Source organism: Gobius niger (assembly GCF_951799975.1).
Source record: "Gobius niger genome assembly, chromosome: 10".
In the NCBI taxonomy this organism is placed as follows: Eukaryota; Metazoa; Chordata; class Actinopteri; order Gobiiformes; family Gobiidae; genus Gobius; species Gobius niger.
Genome location: NC_136861.1, coordinates 35,121,217 through 35,147,866, shown reverse-complemented (window position 1 = coordinate 35,147,866; position 26,650 = coordinate 35,121,217). Strand labels below are relative to the sequence as shown.

Below are 26,650 nucleotides of genomic sequence, written 5' to 3'. Positions count from 1 at the left end.
CTTGGTTCAAAAAATAATATGTTTATGCCTGTGAATCTGTGAATTATGCCGTCAGCCATATTTCACTTTCACAAAACACATCTCCGCGACTTCAGACCAGAGTGTAATTACAAAGAAGGAGACGCCGGTAATTGCTGCTTTCTAAATCTGGAGCGGCGGCGATGGAGAGTCGGTCTTTTGTTCCAGGAAGGGGAGCGCATTGCCGGACGGATTTCACACGCCTAGGCCGCCATCGTCACCGCCATCCTCGTCATCGCCATCATCATTGTCGTCGTCATAATGGTGATTTTGGCATTAAAGTCTGTAAGCTGAACTCAGACACTAATACGAATCCCCGGGCTGTCACTTTGACCAATCAGACTATAGCTTTCCAGTGAACCGGCCTGTCTGGTCCAATCAGGAGACAGGGGGAGGGGGTTTGATGGTTTAGTTTTGAAAGTTTGTTCTCTCATTTTACAAACTCAAAATTTTCACATTTCACTCTCACCCTCCCCTCACTTTGCAATCTTACAGACCATCACTTTAATGGTGTTTTGGTGTCAACATGAATTGGGGAAAAATGTGTTTCTTGAGATTGAAAGACAAGATCTGTTTTATAAATACTCACCAGTAAAAGGCTGATGTGCCTCGAATTAAAACTAATTTTTAATCTTCTACAAAATACTCTTTAATGAGCTGAAAAATGCAGGAAATCACCCGATGCAGTAAATTTTGTGATCAACAAACGCCAAAGATTAAATTAACATAATCATAAAACACATATCTCATGTGACGACCAACCCCAGCTGACCACATGACTGAAGCTCGAAAGCTCAATTATTGTTCAATTCAAAGTAAAAGCTTTTTTAAAACAAAATCAGCAGACAGTTAAAACACAGAGGCAATGATGTCAACCTCTTAACCCCCGCCTTAACTGCATTTCCCCAGTTCAGCTTTATCCAAATTGGAAAGCTTCTCGACTGGAGCTCACAGCCTATAGGTCAGGGTAGCGCCTCATTTGAAAGGTGAGGCCTAAGCTCTTTCCTCGCTTTTGTTTTTCCAAATTTTGTCGCATTTTTTGTCATGATTTTTGTTGTGTTTCCGTCATGTTTTTGTCACGGGGTTTGTTGTGGTTTTTGTCGTGTTTTGGTCACTTGTTCGTGGCTTCATCACAGTTACATTGCACTAAAAAAACTAAATGTGGCCAGAACGTGAGAAAAACACCCCAAAAAATTGAAAAAAACCAAACAAACAAAAAAAAAACCACAAGGCCTTAGCTTTCATATGAGGCGTTACCCTGACCAATAGGCTGTACAGGGCAATTGTGACAACCAACCCATGTGTGACAGCCAGCCTCGGTATCCCTTACTTACATTTTTAAGCTTTTCTAATTCCTAGTTTTATCCATTAATCTTTGAGTCCCCAAAAACAAGACGAAATGTAAATGGCCTCAACTTATAAAGCGCTTTTCTACCTTCATTAGGCCCAACGCGCTTTACAGTATAAGGAACCACCCACCCATTCACTCACCAATGTAAACAGACACTGGAGTCAAGTCGGGTGAAGTGTCTTGCCCAAGGACACAACGACAGTGTGCATTTGCGGGAGCTGGGATTCGTACCCTCGACCTTCCGATCACGAGACGACCCCGCTCTACCAACTGCGTCACGGTGGTGTAAAATATTTCCAGCAATACCTTAATCAATGACTTACAAAGAAGTATTTTTTTTCGAAGAATAAACCCATACATTTAAGCATTTATTCCGTATCCAGTCATAGTGGCTGTTTTGGTCGTTTTTACGCACAAAATGACGGCATTTTCCCCAACACAAAGACAACAAATGAGAGAAAACGTGCTTATTTTTCTACAGCACAGTGTCTTGGACAAATGATGTGCTCTGTCTGGTATATATAAGTTTGTAACAATTGCAAATCCTAATGTGTGACCTAGTTTGTGGTCCTTTTGCGCCCGCACACAAAAGAACTTAGGCCAATTGTTTTACCTTTAGCATCAAAAAGTTATTACGCTTTGTTATGAGCTAATCAATCGCTATAAACGGACAGGCATCTTCCTTCTCTATCACCTTAAACCTGTTGGTTATATTTGCCCGCGTCGTCCTGAAGCCACAAGACGGAGCCGCACGAATCCGCCATAAAGAGCGAGCGAATTTACGCACATTGTTAACCTCGCTTGTAAACTTCGGGAAAGGCCCCATAAACTCGCTGAACTACCGCCACAAAGAAGCGCGGGGACCACTTTGGAGCCGCGCGCGCGCGCTCAAAAGACAATGGATTAAAGCGAAAGGTGTGCGCTTCCGAAAACAAACTCGGAAATCAGCGTGGGGAATTATGATGGGCCGAGATTAGTCTAAAAATGCGTGACTTTGTGGAAGGAAAGTGGGAAAAACACTCTTCTCTTCCTTCGCGTTTTTTGTTATTGTGCTTGAAATAAATAAACCAAAGTTGTGTGGATTCAAAGAACGTGACGTCATATTTTTTTCCCCCAGCCTTCACCTGGTTAATACAAAAGGTGCGCGCGCAAAGACGTAAACAAGTCAGGTTTTTATCTTATTTTGCAACGGCACTTACTGTATCTATCCATGTATAGCTTTTACGCAGCGTTACGCACGACAAGCATCACGACAGAAACCTGCCTAAACATTTGTAGCCTACGTATTTCGTATTTATATATAAAAAATAACGTGTTTTATTCTATTTCAACTTCCATCAAAACAAGCAAACTATTATCCAAGGTTATTTTGTGGAACATAAGGGAAAAAATTCAGTTTCACCAATAGCTAGGCCTACATAAGTTCGCTCCACATGTAGCTACAAAAAAATGAATCCCAGCACTGCGTCTGGCTTCCCCCTGCCCGGTGTGAGCGGCGCTTTGCTCGGGGCAGATGAGGAGGTTGATGATGATGATGATGATGAGTTGCAGGGCGGGGCCTTCCACATTTTGCCGCTGCGGTTTTGAGGCGTATAAAACATCCCGAGCAGCGCCTTGAGTCAGCCACGTACAGGCCTAATGTGTCGCGTTCATCTTTTTGTAAGTTTTACAGAGTTTAAGAGTTTAAGAGTTTAAAGGCCGATTTCTGATGTTGCGCGTGAAATGTGTTGAATAAAACGGTTTTATAAACCCTTAAGCCTTTTTATTATTTATTATTGTTGTTGTTGTTGTTGTTATTGATATTAGCGGGACAGCGTTGCCAGAGGTGGGCAGTGCTGTACTTTTGCAAGTATATTTTTCATACAGTACTTTTTTTTACTTATATACTTGAGTAATGTTAAAATTAACTTGATGGAAAAACTAACTTGTGTCAGTGAGTAAATATTTAAATTGCAAATCGTCATTTTGACGTGAAATAGATGTACTTTGTGTTTTTTCCCCCTTTGTTCTTCATAATGATTCCTTTTTATATATTTTTTAAATGTTGTTTCCTTTGAAAATATTGCAATGTTCTCATCATTTATGTCACGACTGAAACATAAATCAGATAACTCACAGTACTCAAGCAAAATTTTCTCCAAGTACTTTTCTACTCTTACTTGGGTGAATATTTGGGCCACCATTTTTTTTTACTTCTACTTGAGTCAAATTATTTGAAAGTAACGCTACTCTTGCTTGAGTAAATATTTTGTTGAAAACAAACACAAAAAAACCTTGAGGTAAACAGGAATTAAACGCAGTTGTTTGGACCTGGTTTATGAACAAAAACTGCCACAATGCTCTATATCTTCTTCATAAAGCGCAAAAAATACCAAATTGAATGTATGAAAAAGCGTGATGGCGCAGATTTATGTTTTTGCAAATGCAGCTGCCAAAACGCTACTGCTGCTCTGTTCAACACCGTTCGACCCCAGGACCTCTCCGTGTGCAGCTATGACCTTAAAGGTAGCAACATAAAAGGCTATTAACGCGATACAGTTCTCACATTTACTGTAAACAAACTCATTGAAATTGGTAGCGGCAGAATATGATATCGTCGCAAAGAATCGGCTCTTTCTTTAGATCCAGAAGGCCGATATTAACTATTGCGGTTTTCGTAGCAATCCATTATGACTAAAAACATGTAGAAATGAGTGAATTACTTCATCAAACGGTTTAGAACGCTCGAGACTTCCTCATAGTTGGCTTATACATCGTAAAGGCACTCAAATTAAAGAAAAAAAAAAACACTATATGGAAACTGTGGTACAAAATCACCAGAAAAACTGTTCACTAAGAACATTTAAAAAAGCAGCGGTGTAGCTTCCACAGAAAAACATGTAAACATCTGTTGCCATCGCACAATATCAATATAACATAAACGATATCCACAATTAAAGCTCCCCTAAAGCCGCTCTTCGCTCTGCACCTTCAAGTCCTCCCCTGTGCCATGTCTCCTCTGATGGATGGCTGCTGGCGCACAGGAAGTTGCATGCGCATGGCAAGTTAGATCCAGCGGGGGCCTGCCTTTCTGCCTCTCTGCCTGCTGAAGCTGCAGTCCGGACTCGGGGTATAGTGGGGTAGTGGAGAAGGAGGAGGAGGAGGAGGAGGAGGGAGGAATGCAAAGGATTTCCAAAGCTCAAAGGCCAAAAAGCCGTGTGCGCCAAGTGGCAAGGGATGACTCCAAGGAAAAAAAAAACAGACAAAAACAAAACCTCTCCAATCCTTGCCCATGGCTTGATTGGAAACCGCGCGGCACGACGTCCGAACCGACCCGCAACTCGCGCGTAAAATGTACAAAGCTTCTATATGGCGCCTTTTACGCACAGGAAACCGTGAGATCTGGACCTTTACGCACGAAAACAAGGCTCTCATCAATGCCTATGTCTTTTGTTTGTGGCGTATATCCTCCGCCATGGCCCAAAGTAGAATCCGTTGCTCCGCGCGGTTCCTTTATTAACGCGTCCCCTCCGCCGAGTGCGCACCCAAAGCCCGAACCAGGGCGCTTTAGCTGTATCCTGTTTCCACTGCCCCCGTCCCGTTTAGCACCGGCCATATATCAGGCCTATAAAAGCGGGAGCAGCCTGTGCGATTTTTATGATAGTATTAAAGAAGAAGAAAGAAAAGAACTCAGCCAAAAGTAGCGCAACAAGAAAGTGATAGAAGAGCTCGTTCACAAAAGATGACTGTTAATCTGCCAATAAAACGTGGAGGCAGGAGAGGCAGATAAATAATTCACACACACACGTATATCTATATATATACATGGCGACGGAGACATCTATCTTCTCTGATCCCGTGCGTAAAAAGTGCGTCGCTCAAGTCGCGGAGGGGAGAGGACGGATCGGTGGCGTAGAAGCGGCTAATGGCGTTTTAAACACGGATTGATGCGGCTCACAATTCAGCCCAAGTGGCTCCTGACGGCCCCTAAATCCAAGACGCGCACACACACACGCGCGCACTCACATACGCACACGTTTTCTGATCGCCGTAAATTCAAACGCGCAGTACTAGCCTACATTAATGATTATTTTTTTTACGCCTTTTTGTTACGCGCGGCGCCAGTAAAGCACCGTTTATATAGAGGCTGCACTCATCCTGATCAAACATGGTCGTATTTGTGGACGTTTTTATTTTCGGGCTGCTTATGTGGAAAGTTGCGTCAGTGAATTTACGTCCCTCCGTCCATCCAGGAGCGGCAGAATCAAAACCAGAGCTGATGTGGTAGGCTTTTTTCACAACGCGGTGCTCACGAGGGAAATACGTGGATTCATGGGTGGATTTGAAGAGATGAAATATGAATTCAAAAACACAGACGAGCCTCTTCTTTGTGTTTCCTTTAACCTCTTAACCCCCGCCGGAACCGAGCAGATTCTCTCCAGTTTGGTTTTAATCTAAATGTTTCTCGGAAAAAAAAAAAAGCCTCCAAACAAAACGAGGATGGAAAATACAACAAAAATAGTGACAAAAAGGCAACTGAAGAGCCACAAGAATAAGATAAAAAGGCCACGAAAAAAAGACAAAACCAAGACAAACATGTTACAAAAACGCGGAGACGTCGCAACAAAAAAAGTCAGTATCAGTTTAGGTCTTAGCTTTCAGTTGAGGCGTTACAGGGTCTATAGTGGTTGGTGGTGGTCGGAGGGGCCGATGGCACAGGCTGGTTGCCTCGCTTCCGTCAGGTTACCCCAGGGCAGCTGTGGCTACAACAGCAGCTTACCACCACCGAGTATAGAATGAATGAATAATGACGACAGTGGAGCGGTTTAAGAAACTTGATAATACGGGCTTGTAAAGCGCATTACAAGTGTAAGGCGTTGTTATTGTTATTATTATAGACTGTAAGGTTTTAGATTTGGGTAAAACACACTCTGTTAAAAGTGGGGGTGAAGAGGTTACTGGTGAAGATCCTCAAAGCAGCACATAAAGGAAAATGCAGTGTAGCAGTGGACACAGGTGAACACATGGGGGAAATATGATTTATTTATTATTACTTTTTTGGGAGATATCAAGATATCGAAAATAATGGATTTCTTTTAATGACCAAAATTGTCATTGTGAAGCTAAAATCTGGCTATATCACATAATTATTTTGGATCGGCATATCCTGTTTTCTGTATGAATTAACATCTGTAAATAAAACCAAATGAAAAAGTTGTATTCCGTCTTGTTGTGGGGTTCAAAGCTGAACAAATCAGATAAAAAAAAACAAAAAAACAAAAACAAGACACTCCTCCCACATCATCATTCTCCATTTACATTTTCTCAAAAGCCTTTATTATGCCGGGCTTGTAGCTTATATATTAAAATCTTTTAAAACATATTGATGGTTTCTATTGGCTCCAACAAGCTTTGTCAACAAGTCAAACGAGTCAGGTTTGGAGAAAGATATGGTAACAATTGTCAAAATATGAAAGGCCCTGATTTTTGGATTGCAAACAATGACAGAGGAAGCCGCTACATTAGAATGGTCGTCGTGTCCAAACTCATTCCTAAGTTTCCAAACATCCAAATTCTTCACCGGGACAAGTTCTTTTTCCCCCGCAACCTTTCACAGAAATGCAAAAAAAACTTGAAACTGATGCAAATGCTTTATAATTAGATATGCAGTGTTTGCAATTCACTAAAGGAGGACAAAGCAATTTTCGTTTCATATATATATAAAAAACGGGTATAGTTGCTTTAAGTACAAGAGTGGAAATATGATGTCTGCGCACTTATGTGGAGATATTTGTAATGTGATAAAATAGCCTTCGAAGTTACAAATATCCTCATGAATCTTTGGAGAAACGTAGAAAAAGACATGGATGAAAAAAACACACAAAAAGTGACAAAAAACCAACAAAAGAAAAACCAAAACGCACAAAAAAGCGACGAAAACGCAACAAAAAAAATCGACAAAAACAACAACAGGTGAAAACACGACAAAACGCTTCAAAAATGTGACAAACAACTTGTAGATTTGGGTCAAGCCGAACTGGAGAAAACGCGCTTGCTAAGAGGCTAATTGCGCAAACTAGCCAACAATACGAAAATATGAACGCGTCTTTCCTCCTCTCTCTCATATCTCACAGCGCGCCTACTTAAAGGGTCAGAATTACGCGCCTGGAAACGCGTTCTACATTAATAATATACGGCGTTTACCACGGGCCGTACAATGGTCTCGAGCATAAATTTGTGCAGTGGACCCATTTTGCATATTGCATATAAACAAGATCATTTATTTAGAGCGAGCAATCAATTTACGCCGGAGCCGAAAAGGGGAAGGGGGGGCGCGCGGCGTGGCTGATTTACTCTCCATTGACGCTTTATCAGGCAACAACGAAGGGAAGAAGAAGAAGAAGAAGAAGAAGGAGAAGGGAAAAAAAAAGGAAGTCCGGCCAATCAGTTCTCGCCTCGCGCACGGGTGAGAGTGGCAGACGAACCACCACCACACCCCCCCCCTCCCCCTTTTCTCCCGCGCGCGCACGTAGGGCTGTAGCGAGTCGCGCGTTTTGTTAGTTTCTGGAGAGAGTTTGAGGCGAAGTGAAGTGAAGAGAAAAAAGGAACGCGTGGGGGTAGAAAAAAAAAAGAAAAAAAAAGAAGAACCGAGGGACCGTCTTTTGCGTTGTTTTGGGATCTCCCCGCATGAGCTGAACTTGTGTGCTGCTCCCAGAGAATGGTCCGAGGATGGCCGTGTCTGGCGCTCTGAGCAACTACTACGTGGACTCCATCATCAGTCACGAGAGCGATGAACTGTCCTCCAGCCCGGCCGTGCGCTTCCCCGGGCCGTACTCCTCCTCCTCTTCTTCTTCCTCTTCCTCCGCCAGCGCGGCAGCCGCAGCCTCCTCCGCTTCGGCGTCCCGGCAGGACCACTCCGCGGACCCGTACCCTTCGTGCAGCTTCCAGCCCAAGCCCCCGGTGTTTTCCTCGTCCTGGAGCCCGTTCAGCCCGCACCACGGCGGCATCTACCACCCGTACCACCACCTCCCCGCCTCGCAGCATGTGCCCACCGCGGACTCACGCTACCTGCGCTCGTGGCTGGACTGCGCCCCGCACCAGGTCCCGGTGCCGGTCCCGCCGGCCTCGCGCGTTTCGGACCAGGTCAAGCTCGAGCCGCAGCTGGGAGGAGGAGTGGGGCACCACCTCGGTGGCACGGAACTCTCGCCGCTGGGGAAACTTCAGCAGCAGCACCCGCTCGATGGCGCCTACATCCTGGAGCCTTCTGCCGCCGACCCCCGAGAGCTGAGCCTCCATCCCGCGGCCATCCCCTTCGACGAGGGCAAGGACATTTGCGACGCGGGTGAGGACAAAGACGCGCTGGATCAAAGTAAGTCCCCACTCTTTTTTTTTTCTTCTTCTTCTCCTTCTTCTTTCTCAAGGCAGGAAATAGCACCAGAGAGTGCGGGGGATTGTAAAAACCCGTTTTATGCCGCCATAAAACACGGAACAAAGAGCCAGGGAGCGGACCCCCACCTCCCGCTCCGGGTTCACTGGGAGTTGGCCGCTGTCATCTCCAGCCTTACGAGCCCCGCTGACCCCGGCCACGACCCGCGCCGCGCCGGTCACCTACACACACACTCTGGCTGCTCGTTTTACAGCCAGCGTATATGAAAATCGTGGAAACTGTAAAGCTACTTGCATTTTCGGGGTTCTTTATCTTTTACTTTGCTTCAACCAATATAAAACGCCCGGTTTCCCCACAAATAAACATAAAAAAACCAAAAAAAACCAAATCGCTTTTAGATGTGCAATTACAGGAGGAGATACTTGCGCGTAATTTGACAGATTTCTTTTTTTTCTTCGCGATTACTCATCCATAAACAAAATAAACCAGCTAATCAAAGTTGTGCCTGCTGTTTTCCCGGACAGTTTCTGGCTTTTGCATGGCTCCATGATGTGGTGGTTTCCATGGGAGACGTTAATCTACTTTACTATTGAAGTCCACGACCATAAATCGAGACTATAAAGACTATAAAGTTTTACGCACATGGTGCTGTTTACCTTTTTTGGAATAAGCTCCTTCCAAACTAACACCCGTAGCCATTAGGTGATTTTATCTAGACTTTGTATCCTTAGATGTTAAGTTGAGTACATTTAAAAAGTACGTTTATCCACTCAAGCACTGTCGCCATACGTGGTTGCAAGAGCGCACTCCTTTACGCACAATCGTCCCTTTGTCACGTTTATATGTACCATAACAGTAAGTCAAGAACGGGATAACAACCTCTTCGGGGGATCGTTCCCCCCTCCCTTCTCACCTGACAATAAAAGTAAAACATTTCTCCAGGTCGTTCTGTAGTGGGTTTACGCGCGCTAATTGCCACGGGGACGTGCGGCGTGTTCCTCACTTGTTTAAACAGAGACCGGAGGAGGTTTGGAGCGGGTAGATTTGTCATTTTTACGGCAGGTACATTGTCGGTCGTAGCTCTCTCTTTCTCCCCGCTGTCAGCCACCGTGTATACCGTGTACCGTGCGCCAGCCCTGGCCCCGGCTGTGTGTGTCAAAGCGCGGGGTCGGTGTGGTGCGCGTCAGCCTGGCAGTTGGAGCTGTACTCTGTGAGTAACTTGGCAGAGGAGTGGGGGGAAACAACAGCTGTATTGGTGGAATCTAGGTCACTCACTGTGAGATGGAAACGCTGGACATGGATCGCGTGCGTAATGATCGTCTCCAAAAGGGCATGACGTGTTTTGGATCGGTTCATAGCATTTTTTCCCCTTACTAGATTCATAATGGAACATGATATTGCGCAATAGTAGTAGTAGAAGTAGTAGTAGTAGTAGTAGTAGTAGTAGTAGTAGTAGTAGTAGTAGTAGTAGTAGTAGTAGTAGTAGTAGTAGTAGTAGTTGTCTGAGCTTATGGCTTGTCAAAAGGCCGGTTCAAACGGTACCGTTTTATTTTTTTGTAATTTCTCATGGTGCTTTGTTAATGCTGAGCTTGTATTACGTAATGGAAACCAATGCTAGTAGGAATTTATTTCTCTTCGTTCTGCCCATTATGGCCGAAAATAAGTTCCAAATCGTGCCATAACATGTTTACGCACAAAAATCCACTCGTTTTTGTCGACTTGCTAAAGTTTCTAAAGTATGTGTATTCGGCCGACGCTTATTCAGTCGCAAATAGTGTCGTGTTTACGCAGACATATCTCGAATTTGCTGAGTAACAGCACTTTGAAACACATTTCCAATGATGCAATCGTTCATCGGGTTCCAGATGGCGCCATAACAAGTTTACGCACAAGAATCCACTCGCATAACATTCACAAACATATTTCTACGTCGCAGTCGCTCATTGAGTTTTGTCCGAGTACAAATAATATTTTTCGAAACACATCTTTTGGCAGAGCGCGGTTCATCTCTCCGCCGTAACCTGTTTTATTACGCGCATTAAGTCCACATATCCGTCCATAAACCCCGTGCGTAAACACTGGCGCGGTTGATATATCGGCCCGTGATAGCGGCTCCAAACCTTGTCCATCAGCTGAAAATAATCCTCGGTGTGTCAGCCCGCACCCCGTCGTCGTCTCTCGCCCAAATCATAAAAAGCGGAGAGGCCGTCCATCACTCGGGCCGGAGCCGCGCCGCTAGATGAGCTCTGAGCACTCCAAAGGCCCCATAACTCAGCGTCAGGGGCCAGGGCGCACCCAGGCAGCAGCAGCAGAGCGCGCATGGTGTCCTGCCTTGGATAGCGATGAGAGGAGAAGATGGCTAGATTTTTTTTTTGACTTCCTTTCCTAAGGCTTCTCTACATATCACAACTTTAAGGAATTTTAAAGATGAAGGTGGTCGGTATATTACACATAGGGCTGCACGATATGAGACAAATATGATGAGGACCTTGTATACACACGGAAGCGTTCCATTAACACAAAAAGTCGTTTTGTTCATCAAACTGTGTCAAGCTGAAAAACACCAAATCATAACCAAACTCTGCCCGAATAATATGCACGTTGTCAAAACAAAACACAAGAAAAAGAGAAGGAAATCTTTGGCTTTGATTTTCAGTTTAAAAGTAACTCAAAGTAACTGAAAGTAGTTCAACTCAGTTACATTTTTGAAAATACAAAAAATATTACATTTTTAAAGCTGTGACCTCTATAGAATATAATAACTTGGCTTTGTGAAATGGATGTTGCCTCTGAGCGATATTGCAGTAATAATTGTTTGGCGATATACAATATGCTTTCAAAACGACAAAACTAAATGAATGCACATAAAATAAAGACATGTTCGGAGACATTTCTAGAGCAACTTAATAATAAAAAGTGGAAAATATATATATATGTTAGTCTTTTAGGGGGAATAGGAATGAATGAATAATAGGAATAAGTGACACCGATGGGCTAAAAAAAAACAGTAATGACATTATTTCTGGAAAGCTACAGTGGTTTACATTGTAGGTTTCTGACTGTGGCCAGTTTTAGAGAAAAGTCGATCAAGTCGTTTTCTGTACGGCGTTATTTAGAGAAGTGGACTTTATTAAACACAGAAATTAGGAGCGTCCCAGTCTAAACCCCATGGGCTAATCATGACAACCCTCCTCGAAAACTCACGCGCGAACGAGAGCCTACACAAACATGGTGGCCACTCTTTAAATATCGCCTCGTAATTCTGTGTGTGCCACAAATGACGCACAGTGCCCTGTTCTGTGCGCCCTCTGCGATCCTCCCCAGCCCCCGAGACGCCCCGCAGTTTTTTAACGAAATTCTTCTGCGCGTTCTGCCGGTTTAACTCATCTGCTCCCGCTCTCAAATAATCATATTTCCCCCCGTCATAGGCGCGCACTTGTGTTGATGTAAGGCCGCTCGGGGTCGGCTCCCTACAACACAGCTCTTGTTCTGTGTTTCCCCGCTCGTTTGCGCGCTAACAACAACACTGAATCCATCACGCGCCGGCCGAGCAACGTTTGGACCGCGCGAGAATTATTCTAGGCGGCGGAATCGTAAGTGCTCCCTGGAAACGTGTCCATTGATGTTTTATTTTGCTTATTCCTTCTTCTAATATTTTCCTATCCGCGTCTGAACGAGGCTAGAGCCGCGTTAATCCCGCCGGATAAATCTCCCTATCTGCCAGCGCCGTGTGATCCATGCGTCTGGCCGCGCCGCCGTGCGTGTGCGCGTGCGCGGAAGGCAGAAGAGGTGGCCTTTCTTTTCAAGAGAAACACAAATGACGCCTCGAGCGCGCCCAGTGCCATCCATCAGAGCGCGGCGCGTAAAGGACTTGGATAGAGCCCAGCGCGCTGCGTCTGAGTTATTGGACTTTCCAGCAATAATCCAGGGTCCCGGTGAGGATGGCCCCGCGCGGGGGGAGAGGCTGCTCACACACGGTTACAACTATGAACTATGTCACATTTATAGGAGGGAACGGGGCTGGTTGTTGCACTTTTCTTTTATCAACGTCCCACAAGCGTCTTACATAAAATCAGTGGTGGTCAAAGTATTGATTTTATACACCACGGGTCAAGTATTACTCCAATAACAGTTTAAGTTTCACTCAAAATATTCAAAGTAGAAAGTACAACACGTTTAAATAAGTGCTAGGAAAAATTACTATTATAGTTGCCCCTTCCCCGTCCTTCTTCCTCTCGGAGCATCTGAACTTTTGTTACTAACAATTGCTACTGATTGTTTTACATACTGTTGACTGAACATGGACACTTCACGTACAGAGCGCTGATTGTTTCAGATCAACTGCATTCATAGAAACAGTACATTTCTATCAAAGCTCTAAAGTGAAGAGTCCATTTTTCCATGCGTTTTGTTCACGTTAAAAGCCTAATAATTCACACTCCGGAACAGTACGCGGCGCTGTGCGGCTGCACTGTCAAATGCCACTGGCTCACAACAAGGACGAAGTTTTGTCCCCGTTGTGTTGCCATACAGGGGTCACAGTTTTCATGTCTTTGAAGTTATTTTTCCTAAGCCTTATTTAGACGGATTTGTACTTTGAAAACAAAACCTTTGAAACAGCTTTGTCAAGTTTATTGATGTTATTTCTGTGTGAACTCAGGACAATGCTTAGGAGTACCGTTTGTGGGCGGTCTTTACGCAAAACAGTCCAGCTGTTATCTGGGTCATTTTAGCTTTTAAAGTCCGGTGTGAGTGAGTTGTTTACACTCACTATAACACTTTTAGCAGTATTATAGTGCAACACTGACCTTTGTTTCAATCGTAGATGTTGGATTATGATATAAAGCCAGTCGTCTCCTCCTCCAACCTCCATGTTCAGTCAGCTTCACTGAGCTTGAACCATGGCGCTTCAACCATTTCGAGGCAAACCAAGATCCAGAGGGTGAGCAGGGATCTCTTTTGGTCAGTAGTTATCGCTAAAGTAGCCTCAACAAAGTGCAAATGTCACTGGCACAATGCAGATGGCAGATAAATAAATCTCCGAAACGTCACACTTGTTTTCTTGGTGTAATTTGAAAGTCCGCTTCCATGTTTCCATCCAACACTGACACACTGCCCCCTTTTGACTAGTGCTGTTACTGCGTCTCAGTGAATGCGATCTGATGTTGTTTAGGTGATGCTAAAAACCTGATTAACCTCTTACCTGCAGCCTTAACCGAGCAGATTTTCGGAGGCTTTTATTGTTCCTTGCTTTCGTCTAATTTTCATCACCTTTTTGTTGCTCTTTTGTCGCTTTTTTTGTTGCGTTTTCATTTAGTTTTTGTTGCTATTCTGACGCTTCTTTTCAAGTTTTTATCTGAGTTATGCCAAACTGGAGAATATCTGCTCTCTTTAGGCGGGGCGGTTAAGAGGTTCAGAGGCTTTTCAACGCCGATTTGCCTTCGCTTGAGGATTTCAGCGCTCAAATTGCCTCTTAAGTCTACCCTGAATATAGCGGCCATTGTTTTCAGCCTTATATGGACTTTTCTTCTCAGTCATAAAACGCACAATACCAATGCTGAGGTGCCCGAAATGAACAGTCTCACATGATGTATTCGTATCCTTTGAATGGTTTTAACGTCCTCACAACTTGGTGGCAAGGTCATGTGATCGCTCGACTCCCTCTATGTGCGTGCATGTGCGTCCCCGAGTGTTTCAAAATGGCCGCCGTGTGAACAATAAAAAAGAGGAGCCGAGGTCCGTGCGGAGCTCCAAAACAGGAAGCCCATGTGCAGAGCGCGGTCGGAGAGGCTTCTCACGGCAATCATCACGCACGGGAAGAGATGACAGGTTCCACGCTGAGCCGAGGGCCTTTAAATAGAGCCGCTTCGTATCGGCTGTGCTATATTTAAAGGCACAACACCGTCACTATGTTGTAAAGTCAGATAACTGTGGGAGAACATGACAACAAGCGTCATGAACTTGCAGGCGAGTTTGTGACCCTGAACGTCGCTCAATGTGCTTAGAAACTCAACCCAGTAAGAACTCCAGAAAATGTGTTCGGAAAGTTAGGAATGAGTCTCTCTCTATCATTGATTCTAACCCAAAAAAATCTGGTATAGGGCCTTTAAAGGCTTACAGCCTCAATCTTGCAATTAGCGTTGATTTTTGAATTTACGGAAGTAAAGTAAACTGACAAAAGGAGAAGGGCTGATAGCTGATAGTGTTATATTTTGACCTGAGGAAAGTCAATACAGAGAAAGGATGGACAGGTCTGGATTGATAAATGCCCTGCAGCGTCTTCCACGGGACAGTAGTGGGAATGACATGTTTTCACACAGTGAGCAAGCTTTCACTTTAAGCTAACAACATGCTAACAAAAAAGATGAACAAACCATGAGTGCAGAAATGCTCAGAACAGGTTACGGGTTTGGAGGAGAGTTTTGTGTACAAACTATGACATAACAAAATGCGCCAGTTTTTCAGGGAGTAGAAGAAGAAGAAGAAGAAGCATCCAATGGATAAAAGAGGATTTCTCAAAACCAGAAATACTCGAGCAGTATAACATTGGAAGCTCTCTTAACCTCTTGATTTCCACCTTAACCGAGCGCATTTTCTCCAAAAGCCTCTTGACCGGAGAGTTTACATCTCTAATACCTGCAAAACGGACCTAGCTGACTTATTTGTTGCTTTTTCATCACTTTTTAGTTGATGTTATTGTTGCTTTAATGACACATTTTGTCACATTTTTGTTGTATTTTGGTTGCGTTTTTCTAAATTTTGGTCTTATCCTTATTCCGTATTCATCGCTTGTTTTTGTGGCTTCTTCATGTTTTGTTGGCTTGTTTTCATTGCTTTTGTGGTCATGTTTTTGTTTTTGTTAGGCCAGCGCAAGGCCTCATTGAAAACGAATACCTTGTAGTTTCTGGATGAACCACCGGATGGCAGGTAGCTGCTTAAAGGCACACTTTATAACATTTTGGACTATACTGTAGCCAGCAATATAATACAGCAACATAAAGAAAACTCAATGTCTGCAGTGGGTAATCAAAGAATGGATTTGGATGAGGACCTAACCTGTTTAAATCTCATATTTGGCTGCTTTTAGTCGCTGTATCCATGGAGACGAGCTGGAGACGAGCTGGAGACGAGCTGGAGACTCCATTATTCCATTCAGTGGTCCATTTGAAATTTTCTCCTTTAACCTTTTACCCCTCACCTACCACATTATCACCCTTTCTGTCACTCTTTTGCTTTTTTGTGGCATTTTTGTGGTGTTTTCATAGATAGAACAAACTCACCCTTTACTCTGTTAAACTGTGGCCTGCTTGATACCGATGTAAAGCCTAACCGTCCACTTAAACCTGGCTCTATCCATTCTTTACATTTCGTTGGTGAAAACATGCCTCATTTTTGTGACCTTTTTGTGTGAGTTCCTTCGCGATGTCACGTCGAACTCTTTGCACATGCGGTGGTTTATGGCGGGGCTTATTCTTTTCCCGGGCTGATGCGTCCCATGTGTGGAGCATGGGGAGCGGCACATGTTCACCAGGAGACAATGCTCTGGCAGAAGGAGATTGCGCGGCTGGGATCGCGTTGCTCGTTCTGCAGTGACTTTTCCTGAGGGTTAAGAGTTTGTGTTGGAGTTTGGTGTGTTCAGGTCTACTCTCGGCGCATCAGTGTCCCCTGAAACTGAAGTACGACAAGGTCCCAGAGAGATTGTAACGCTTTTTAAGTATCATCTTATCTTATCTTATCTTTCCTGGTGAAATAGGGGGATAATGTGAAGCAGGAGTTACCCAAAGATTGGACTGAACCAAGACCAACAATCAGAGCCGGTGCTGGCCCGTCTGGGGCCCTAAGCAAAATCCACTAGGGGGCCAGACAGTACACATCCCATGGTTATTCTCCCTATTTAACCTATTTACGGCCAAAAACAGTTCCAGTGGTCAGTAGTGCAGGGCAGAAGTGGAAAATAAAGACCTCAATTGAGGCCCCGTCCCTCTGTGTGAGAACCACTAACCACTAAGCCACTGTGAGACTGGAATTTAGGACTGCTTACTACTAGTCTATTTCACAACTTTTTAAAATGGTAAATGGCAAATGGTCCCATTCTCTCACCTCTAGTCCCTGACCCACAGTTTGGGAAACGCTGATTTAAAACTAACTGAAACCTGCACCTGACGTTTATTTCTGTCTGACCTCTGAGAATTAACCTGTGAGTAACACAATTTTAGACTGTGCACATTCAGAGAACCAGAGTTACTGTTAGTAACTGCGCTCATGAGAACCATGTGGATTCAACTCATCTTTGAGACAAAAAGGCTCAAAACAACGCGTTGATTAATCAGTGAAACAACACTGTATAGTTTGACTGGGATGCGGGGCCCTTGCGGCTGTGGGGGCCCTACTCACCTTGCATAGTTTGCCTATAGGAAAAAACGGCTCTGCCAACAATCAATACAAGCTCTCAGCTATAGGGCAGGGCGATATTGACAAAAATGACGTCTCAATATTTTTGGAAAGTCTCTCGATAACGGTGATGAAACGATAACCATTTGAAATAGGCAAAAATGTGCATGTACATTGCGTTGTCAACCACAAAGATGATTGTCCGGAACAGACTACAAAAAAGTAATAAAAAAACTAAATACTAGTACTAAATGATGGTGTCAAGGGTAGTGTAAAACAAAGTGTAACCAGTTTTGCTTTAGGTCGGGTGGGACTTGAAAGGTCAGGTATTTTATTTTTATGGGTTGGTATTTGGAAGATGAAATACGTTACGAAGTGGGTGGTGGTGACAAAAGTTTGAAAAACACTATTCAGCAGAAGTGGCCCAGGACAGCTATAGCAGACTGCGGCAAAACACGAAAAGATGACTTTGAGGAAAAACGATGACGAAATGAGCACTGTTTTTTCCCTGGTTATTGACGGGGAAACTAGGGCTGGGTGCTGCAACATTGCTTTTTTTTTTAACTTTTTCCGATACTACAATATTTGTCATATGAAACCATAAAACAGTTTGATGATGGTAATTTACTCCTTTTCCTTCCATTTAATTTCTTTAGCATTTGTATCATTTGTTTGAGGTGAAGCAACAAAGAAACTTCCTTTAACTGCAAAAGGGCAGAAAACACAATTTCCAAGTTTTATATATTTTCCCCCAATTTGTAACCAATTTTCTCATGTTTTGTTTCCAAATTTTTATACGTGTTTTTTTTTCTCCAACATTTTATCCCAACTTCGACCCAAATTTTTCTTGTTTTTTCCACATTTTAATTTTTTTTCACACATTTTTCCCAAATTCACCACAATTTTCCCTCTTGTTTTCCCCAATTTTCTTAATTTTCAACTTGTGTTTCACGTAGTTATTTATTTACAATGTTGATGACCAACAGCACCAAAACTTGAATATATAAGATTTTATATTTCTTTTCGGTATCTGCTTTCAATACATATTTTCTTTTTGACACCTAAACCTTTTTTTCTATACCAAACTGGTATTGTTTAACCAGCCCTAATGTAAATGCATTCTCCTGATTTCAGTTTCCTGGATAAGCCAAACATCGAGGTCTTTAGAAACCAGGCTACTCTCACTGGGAGATTCCGACACTTTCCGGGATGCGGTGCCATCCATGTAAACACAGTATCCTCCTGGTTTCTCACTGCCGCCCGCTGACACACTGAGCATGTGCGAACTCCCGAAAACAGATGTGGCAGGAGCAGCGATTGCGTCTGGTACCTGGTATCCTTATATCTTGCAACAATAAACCAGATATTGCCCTAAACTTTTCAAAAATAACACTTTTCCGCGATCCCTCCTGTGGATGTCTTCAACTAGCTGAGACAGAGTATGAATGGTGCCTGGCGGGTATAAATAGGGCAGCATTGCACCACCTGACCTCTTCCCCCCGTGACGTCACCCGCTGACCAGGAGCTAGCATGGCTGTGAGAGCTGCATAGTGTTAACATGAATGTGAAGATTGTCGCTAAGAACAAGGAAATGTCACAGTCTCAAGGCGTCAGGCCCAGTGTTGGGAGCATGCAGTGTGTTAGCATGTGATTCTCTGTCCTTTACTGTGGCTTCTGGTTGAGACTCGTGTCGAGTGCCTGCATGGACTGGTAAAGGGACTTATAAATCTTGTGGACAACTAAGGTGAAAATCATGTGAAAATGATGGTAACCTGTTGTTTACTTCAACTTATGAAATGTGAACCTATGACTGTGGGTGTGAATGAAGGAAAGTTAACTGTTCAAACCAACTGGGACAGTAAACCAAATTGTTATCACAAGAAAAAAACAATACTCATTAAAGGAATAGGCCACCACTTTTAAATACTGCGATATGTTCTTGCCTAGACGAGTTGATTTGTAGCTGTCTGGTCTTTACGCGTGCCCTCAGTCACATAAACATAGCACAGACGGCGTTAGCATGTAGCCTCTGCTCCTCTCCTCTATGGCCCCAAACAGGCCTCCTCCCAATAGAACATGCCTGGAACACTTCCCAAGGGAGCGACGAGGAGGCATCCGGAACAGATGCCCGAGCCACTTCAGCTGCTCCATTCGACGTGAAGGAGCAGCGACTCTACTCCGAGCTCCTCCCGGGTAAACTGAGCTCCTCACCCGATCTCGGAGGGTGTGCCCAGCCACCCTGCGAAGGAAACTCATTTCGGCCGCTTGTATTCGCGATCTTGTCCTTTCGGTCATTACCCAAATCTCATGACCATAGATGAGGGTGGGAACGTAGATCGATCGTTAAATCGAGAGCTTTTCCCCCGACTCAGCTCCCTCTTCACCACGACAGACCGATACAGCGACCGCATCACTGCTGACGCGGCACCGATCCGTCTGTCGATCTCACGCTCCATCCATGTGGGAAGCCACCTTTTGAACCATGGCCTCGGATTTGGAGGTGCTGATCTTCATCCCGGCCGCTACACACTGGGCTGCAAACCGCCCCAGAGCAGCTGAAGGTCCTGATTTGTTGAAGCCAACAGAACAACATCGTCCGCAAACAGCAGAGATGAGATCCTGAGGCTCCCAAACCGGACGCCCTCTGACTTACTGCCGGCAATGCGAACCAAGCTCCTGCTGCGGTCATACAGGGAACGGACAGCCCTTAGCAGAGGGCCCCGGACCCCATACTCCCGGAGCACCCCCCACAGGGCACCACGAGGGACACGGTCGAACATTTCTAAAGCTCCACAAAGCACATATGAACAGATTAGGGCTGGTCCAATGTGCCACGACCGGTACGAAAACCGCATTGGTCGATTTTACCAAATGTCCGGCCTATAATCCTGTAAAAACATAAATACTTTGCCATTCCAGCAGTGGCCGGTTTTGTTTTATTACTTTAGGTGATTCAATCATAGTTTCTTTCCCAGCTTTGATTAGTTGCTGTTAGCCTTAGCATACTGTTGCGAGCCGGCGATCAAAACACAACTGGGGAGGTTAACTCAGCGATTGACTTCTCCAGGTTCTGTGCTTCAGAATGAAACTGGCTGAGGTTATGTTGATGAAACTTGTGTTTAATAAACTTGTAGCTAACCAATTTTCATCACAATGCTTCTCCATTCCCCCGAGGCCTAGGAAGTCCTTTTAAAGCCCTGATGTCACTCTTTCAAATGCTTTTGGTCCCAGATATATCGGCTTTTATAGTAGCTAGATCGGCCGAAAGGCGATATATTGGCCCGATATATCGGCCGGCCAATAGGCTACATCGACTAATAAGTTAACAAAACTTGTATTCCTGTCTACGTCCATGAGTGAATAGAGTTCGGGAATGTGATGTCATATCGCTAAGCATTATGGGATTAGCAGCAATTGTAAACTAATGGAGATTTTAAAAGTTAAAATACCAGAGTTATTGTTCACATTAAACACTTGGACGCCACAGTGAGTTAGGTGTATTTACCAGCAGTAACTCAGTAGTTGATGGAGTTGTTCGATGGCTTTTTCTCCACTTTTTATACTGTTTTTAGCTAACGTTAGTCTATGGAAATGTATGCTAACAGCTTCAAAGATGGCGGCTCTCCATGGTAGCTGTAGAATTTCCCGAACTCTATACGAGTTGGCCGGGTTAGCATTGCTCACAACAATTTAATAATTTGAGTGAGGCCAAATATTGGTGCTTCAATGATAAAATATTGGTAGTTTATTTAATTTTGCACCCCTGCGCCCCCTGTTGGTCTTCTTGTCTTTGTTTTAAAGGAAACGTCTGTAAAAGCCTTGTGTTAGCAAACAGCTCCAGTGTTTAGCTCCTTGTCATATTTGTCATTAGCCCCGCCCCACTCTGGAGCCTGAAGCTTAAATTTCCAGGACACTGTACATAATGTGTCCTTATTTCTCTGACACATGTAGACATCATATCCAGACTACTGGCATCACCAGGATATAGTACTAATAACCCGGATACCCAAGTGCATGTACACTCAATTTAAACCTAGAAAAAAACATTTTAAAGTGTTCTCAATGTCTATCCCCCTCAAACATCATATTCCGCGGGCCCCTCTTCGGCTCCGAAAAGCCCCTGATCTCACATTCTTTTAACTCTCCTCATTGTCCTGCTGCGGGCCCTGCGGAAAAACTCATTACTTTTGTATTTTATGAAGTTCCCAACAGTCTGTGAACATGTCATTAGCTGGCGTGTTGATGTTGGGTGGTGGTGGCGAGGCATTCGAGTGCAGGGGCCTAGAACGGGGGAGAAGAAAATACGACTCCAGCGAATGTAGCGGCGCGCCTTTGGGAGATACGGTGCAAGAGGTCAATCTGTGGAACTGCCAGGGTGAAATTACAAAGGGCGGGGCGGCAGAGGCAGAAATGAGAAGTGCGGGCAAGTGGGTGGGTGTGTTATGGGGGGGGGGGGTACATTTCTAGCATTCATCACGCCGTGGACACAAAATGGCCGCCGGCGATGTTGGGTATTTACAGTATATCAGTCTTTCCATCTTGGAGTGGATAGAAACGAGCTCGAACATCCTTCAGGCCTTCGATACCTCCAGTATAATGGGAAGTGTCTGCTAGCTTTAGCATGATCAAGTGCAGGAGCGCTTCTTCTGGCTAGCTTCCTGTGCTCTAAACCATTTCCCGTCCTTGTTTTAAGATATAAATCCATATTGAAGCACTTTCAAGGATGGTAAAATGTTCTGTGTCTTTGAAATAGTCAGTGTTTCATGCTTGAAGCTAAAGGCTAACTCTTTTCGATGCCTAAATGTTAAAATAGTGCTAGGTTCTGAATCGATTTGCTTGAAAAACAACTAGCTGGAATGCTATACACGTTTTAATCTGTTTTATTTTTAACTGACATAATTTAGTGACAGGAAACAGTTCGGCCAAAGCCAGGCCCTCGCAAAGTGGTTGTTTTGCTTTTGCTTTTTATCGTTAGCATTTCAGTTTAGCTTCTTCAAACGAGGGGCGGGGTAGGCTAAAGCTAGGGGTTAGCAAGGTTTTAGCAAATTGGACGCTGAGGAGTATCGTCCAGAATTTTATTGGAAAAAGATGCTCCAGGAAGTTGGCTCATAAGGAAGTTGAAAGCATTTGATGATGTTGTTTTGTTTTTCTATAGAAATTATATTGTGAGTTACTTACTACACAGCACATTTTATTAGATGCATTTTGAATTTTGATTGGCTAAAAAAATGTTGATTCAGATCATAGTTGTTTAGAGGTCTGAACAAACTATGATTTTAACACATTGAAAATGTTAAAGGCTTCATATTTTGTGAGGATGTTACAAAACCCCAGGTTGTACACATGCAGCATGCTATGCTGTGTTAATAACTTGTTCAGTAATAACTATATAAGCTCTTGGCATATTGTATGTTATGATTATATAGTCTATATAGATACTTATACAATATAAAATAGTCCATGTATTTAATATGGAGGCTTAATAATTGAAAAATTATTCCATTCATTTGTGCATTTGCAAATGTGCATAAAACAAGTGTGTCACTGTTGAGTAGATTATAACTGAGATTTTAAAAAATCCATTAGTTGCCTTCTCTCTTTCCCCTTCCTTACTTCTTTTCTCCCTTACATTCCTTCCTTTTTTCCCTTTCTTACTTCTTCCTTTCCTCTTGTCCTTCATCCATTCTATTCATGCCTCTTTCCTCCTCCCTTCCTTTCTTTTTTCCTTCTTAAATCCACCCATCCACCCCCTCCCTCCCTCCATTCCTTCTTTCTACCCCAATTCCTTCCTTCTCTCCAACTCATCCATGCTTTCCCCTCCTCCCTTTCTTTCTTCGTTCCTTCTTACATCCATCTTCCCTCTCTCCATCCCCTCCATCTTTCTACCTCATTTCCTTCCTTCCTTCCTTCCTTCCTTCCTTCCTTCCTTCCTTCCTTCCTTCCTTCCTTCCTTCCTTCCTTCCTTCCTTCCTTCCTTCCTTCCTTCCTTCCTCTTTTCCTTCCATCTTCCCTCCTTCCTTCATTCCCTCCCCCTTTTCTTCTCCCAATGTTTCTTTCCTCCTTCCCTTCCTCCCTATTTCCTCCCTCCCTCCGTCCCTAACTTCGTTTCTTCTTCCCCTCTCTCTTCCTTCCCTTCTCTTTCTTCTTCCCCTCTCTCTCTTTTGCCATCCCCATCCCTCCCGCATGTGACACCCCCAGTATGGATGGATGGTGCAGTAGGAGATAGGAAGGTTATTATCCAGGGCTGGGGGAATGCAAAGCAGCCACTTTATGGCACGATCCCCCCCTTCTCCCGCTTTCTCCCCACACTGGTCCCCTCTGCAGCGCATTATTCTGACCATGAGATGAAATCAATGCTGGACATGCGAGTCGTGTTGGAGGAGATTGATTCCGGAGGGTATTACAGGCATATTTACTGATGACGGCCGCTAACTAACCCACAGAGAAGCCATTCCTCTCCCAGGGGCCGCCATCTTGGATCTGCCAGAGGAAGACGCAGCAGCAGCAGCAGTGTCCAGAGTTATGCTTTCTGGTTTTACGGCGGACAGAAGCGACTAAAATGATCTGTTAAGGGCCCTATACTTTACCTATTTCTTTACAATCAACATGGCTCTAATGAAGTTAAATTCACAGATAAGACTTTGACCCACTATAGTCAAGCCTTTCATTCAAATGATCCAAACTCACAATGGGACGGATTCTTACAAAGGGCACATGTAAAGACTGTAGAGTGTAAAATGTTTAATGTGTTGCCTGCTCTGCTATTCAGCTCTTTCTTGTCTTTCAGTAAATACAGTGTGAGTAAAACTGAATGGGAAAAGTCAAATATCAATATAACAATATAATATAGAGGTACTGTGAAAGGTTTGAGACTCATGTGTCTGCGGACATCACTTTTACCAGGGGCCGTTCCCGTCAGCCTTCTCCAGGGCAGGTGTGGCTTGCCTGGCTCTGCCTCACTATTCCCTGTCCATTCCACACAGGGAATGAGTCTGGTCACGGAGCAACTGGAGCAGTTTGAAGGGGCGGGCCAAACGCACGCAGATTGTCAGTGAAATAAACCAATTAGCAATTAGCGGACGTGACGACAGCTGAAGTCCAATTCACAAAATATGAACTGAATATAAACTCACGCGGAGAACGCCAGGCAAAATCCTCGACTACTTCATCCATGATTAGTTTTGGCTGAACTAATAGTGGTGCAGCGAGTGACGTAAGTAACCTTGTCATTTCTCTGTGACGGCTTTAGCCGCCAATCAGCAACTTCTTTACCGCGTGTGGCCAGACGCACCTTCTTTCGCGCAGTCAGGCTAAGGTGCGGCAGATAGATCGATGAATACTTTATTGTCAGATCTGGGGGTCTGAAATTAGTTTTTCAAAGTTCAGCAGCTCCATATAAACACAAATACCAGGACACAGATAAAAAGACATTTCACAAAGACATGAAAAATAAACGACACTACGCACTACGCTTCTCATTTAGTTTTTGGATGACTGATTAGTCTATCCAATCAATTGTTTTGTATAGCCCAATATCACTACACGAGTTGCCTCAAAGGGCTGCACCAAACATTAAACATGGAACAAATAAAAAAAAAAGTAAACAATAATAATAAAAAACAATGTAATGTCCGAGCAAATGTAGTGTCCAGGCAAATATAAATGAACAAAGGAGTTCCTCAATCAGACCCTATTAAAGTGTAATGGTAACAGCATATCCGGTTTTCAAAGCATGGCTGGGGTCGGAGCTGATGTTCTTTACCAGCCTCAATGTATTGTCATGGTTACGCAGCCTCATACTGTTTGCCTGGCCTTAGCCATCCGTAAACTCCGGTCAATTATCTGGGTCTGATCTCAGTGGCCCGCGTTACATCGGTTGAACTTCAACCAACCATTCAGCGAGCGGGGGAGGCGGGGCTTGTAGGTGACGTCAAGCATTTGCGCCGCATTTGCTGGTTGTAGTTCGGCAATGGCGGCGGATACGAAAGTAATGGAAGGCTCTTCAATCCGCAAGCGTGAGTTTAGGCCTCTGTGGGGAGACTCGGAGATGTGACATTCGTGACCAGATCAACTCTGTTTAACGGTACTTTAAATTGAACAATCCAAACTGCACCTCAATTACGAAAAGAGCTTCTTAGTCATTACGGTTTTCCTTCAATTTGAACCACCCTGAACAAACACCAGTAGCAGCGTGACAGCAGAGCAGGCAGCAAGGGTGAGGGCTTTTTGTGCCAATCATCATTTTTGCAGAGTGTGCCTCATTGTAAAATTGGAACATTTGAATTACAGACGTCCCTCTTAGCAGTTTGGTCTGGGATAATACGAAATATCTGGCATCTCCAATGTAAAAACAAGCCAGCCAAGAGTTTCGGAATGAATGGATCCATTAGAGAAGCCGTAAATCCCATCGCGATGATTGTCAGTTCATTGTTTTTAGGCGACTTGTGGAGCTACTTTTGACAAGTTGTCCAACTATTGCATTCCCAACTGAACGCATACTTACCCTTCTATCAGAAACAAAAAGTCGGCGATGAAATGCACTCAAAAGACCTTCTCACTACTTGTTCAATGCAGTTGTTCAAAAGCCGAGACCAAACAGCTATTTTACTAGGCAACCACCGCACGCAACCCTCATCTTTAATCACCGGGGGTTTTGGTGATTTTGAGTTCACTGTAATCTCTCAATCTCTGCGTGACAATGCTGCCAGTGTGCGCCGCCTAATGTGATCATAATTATTAGATAAAACAGGCATAAATTCACGATGAGGGATTTCCCTGGCTTCTCTATTCATCATCCTTCGCCTTTACGCCTTAAAGTGTGACAAAGATAATATTGTGCACAATTGGCTGGCGCTTTATGAAGCTCCCATAAGAATCTTACTTCGTGACACTAGCAAAGTTAGCGTGCTTTGTTTTCAGCTCGCTCCAAACAGTTCCGCTTGCAGGTGTGGTACAATTATTTTATGAGGCAGTACTTTGACAGACAAATACTTGTAGGTGGTGCTTGGGTGGACAAATATGTCATAACATTTTTTTTAGTTGGGACTTGGAAAGACACCGTTTTTTATGAGGTGGTACTTGGAAGGACAAATATTACATGAGGTGGTACTTGGAATAGTATATACTTTAGAAGGTAATACTTGATACTTTGAGGTGGTACTTGGAAGAACAAATATTATATGAGGTAGTACTTGGAAGGACATATATTACATGAGGTGGTACTTGGAAAGACATATACTTTAGAAGTTTATACTTAGATGGTGGTACTTGGAAGGACACCTTTTCTGAGTTGGGACTTGGAAGGACACAGTTTTTATGAGGTGGTACTTGGAAGGGCATATATTCTTTGAGGTGGTACTTGGAGGGACAAATATTATTTGAGACAGTACTTGGAAGGACATATACTTTAGAAGGTGATACTTAGAAAGACATATATTCTTTGAGGTGGTACTTGGAAGGACAAATATTATATGAGGTAGTACTTGAAAGGACATATATTTCAAAAGGTGGTACTAGGAAGGACA

General features: G+C 43.9%; 1 protein-coding gene and 1 long non-coding RNA gene across 2 annotated transcripts in view; both read left to right on the top strand.

Moving 5' to 3' along the window:
• The window catches only part of LOC306969683, a 437,728-nt gene that overhangs the window by 153,417 nt on the left and 257,661 nt on the right, over nucleotides 1–26,650 (top strand). The window lies entirely within an intron of this gene.
• Nucleotides 7,889–26,650, top strand: part of hoxb9a (homeobox B9a) — a 31,957-nt gene continuing 13,195 nt past the window's right edge. Inside the window, exon 1 of the mRNA XM_079565361.1 lies at nucleotides 7,889–8,717. Coding sequence (XP_079421487.1) covers nucleotides 8,078–8,717 — 640 coding nt within the window. The 5' untranslated portion in view covers nucleotides 7,889–8,077. The remainder of the gene's footprint in view (nucleotides 8,718–26,650) is intronic.